Source organism: Sinocyclocheilus anshuiensis, unplaced genomic scaffold (genome assembly GCF_001515605.1).
Source record: "Sinocyclocheilus anshuiensis isolate Anshui unplaced genomic scaffold, SAMN03320099.WGS_v1.1 scaffold217, whole genome shotgun sequence".
Lineage (NCBI taxonomy): Eukaryota > Metazoa > Chordata > Actinopteri > Cypriniformes > Cyprinidae > Sinocyclocheilus > Sinocyclocheilus anshuiensis.
Window position 1 is genome coordinate 781,161 of NW_015536538.1, and position 1,072 is coordinate 782,232.

Here is a 1,072-nt window from a genome sequence, read left to right on the forward strand (position 1 = left end):
TATATATATAAATTCAATATCAGACAAGTTACAAATTAAGAAAAAGTAATTTAGGTATTATGATGTAAATTCAACGGTAAGGTTGCTTTACATGTTTCTTCCAGAAAGCAATCAAATTAAAATCACATCTAATGAAAGCGACAAATTGATGAATTTTGCAATTAATATATTTTATATGAACTTTTGTATCTCATCTCAGTTAAATGAAAAGCATTATGCATTGCTTGCACATTTACTCCATACAAAAAAAATAAAGTAATGCGCTACTTTACAGGTTACATGAATAACACGCAGTTACTTAATATGTATTTGTCATGTGTGCTCAGTTTTTAATACATTACCAGTCACCATGTGGCTGTTTCAGCAGCGTCACCAAACTTCAGCAGTCACTATTTACAGCATGAGCTGTTGCTGTATCGTATGGCAGTATGTAACAGTTACTGTAACCGAGGGTCCTTCTGTCCTCAGGCTGCAGGCGAGACCAGGACGGATATTACTGGATCACCGGCCGGATCGATGACATGCTGAACGTCTCTGGTGAGATTGAGTTTCTGCTTCAGTGCTGTCACCTGGTGGTTAGAGACGGCATATTCATTTTCCTCATTCCTTCTCAGCATTCGAGAGGCTTTTAAAGCAACTGGACATTTGTTTTATTACCTTGAAATATCCCTTTTCAAATCATTCTGATGGTACACTGGCTTCTAATAAGGTGAATGGCTTCTGTTTCCTTCCCAAACATCTGTTCTGGAAGCATGTCAGTTTCGTGAGCGGGTACGAAATTACACGAAAAGAGCGGATCACTTTACGGCAGCAACAAATGTGCGTGCACAGCTATCCACTGTAATCACGACAGTAATAGGCTATATTTACGACAGTGAATTCCACTTATTTAACTGTAGGCGGCTTCAAAGTCGCAAAAATACATACAACTACATGCAGAACTTCATACAGTTGCTTTAACGTCTGTAATATGACATATTTCTAAGTGAAATAACATGTATGAAACAAAATATGTGCAAAACACAGAACAGGACATTTATTAAAATAGTAAATAGCTTTAGTTATCTTTTAG

At 36.8% G+C, this 1,072-nt stretch overlaps 1 protein-coding gene across 1 annotated transcript in view; it reads left to right on the forward strand.

The window, feature by feature from the left end:
• The window catches only part of LOC107696615 (acetyl-coenzyme A synthetase, cytoplasmic-like), a 15,681-nt gene that overhangs the window by 12,444 nt on the left and 2,165 nt on the right, over positions 1 to 1,072 (forward strand). Inside the window, exon 14 of the mRNA XM_016497056.1 lies at positions 469 to 537. Coding sequence (XP_016352542.1) covers positions 469 to 537 — 69 coding nt within the window. The remainder of the gene's footprint in view (positions 1 to 468; positions 538 to 1,072) is intronic.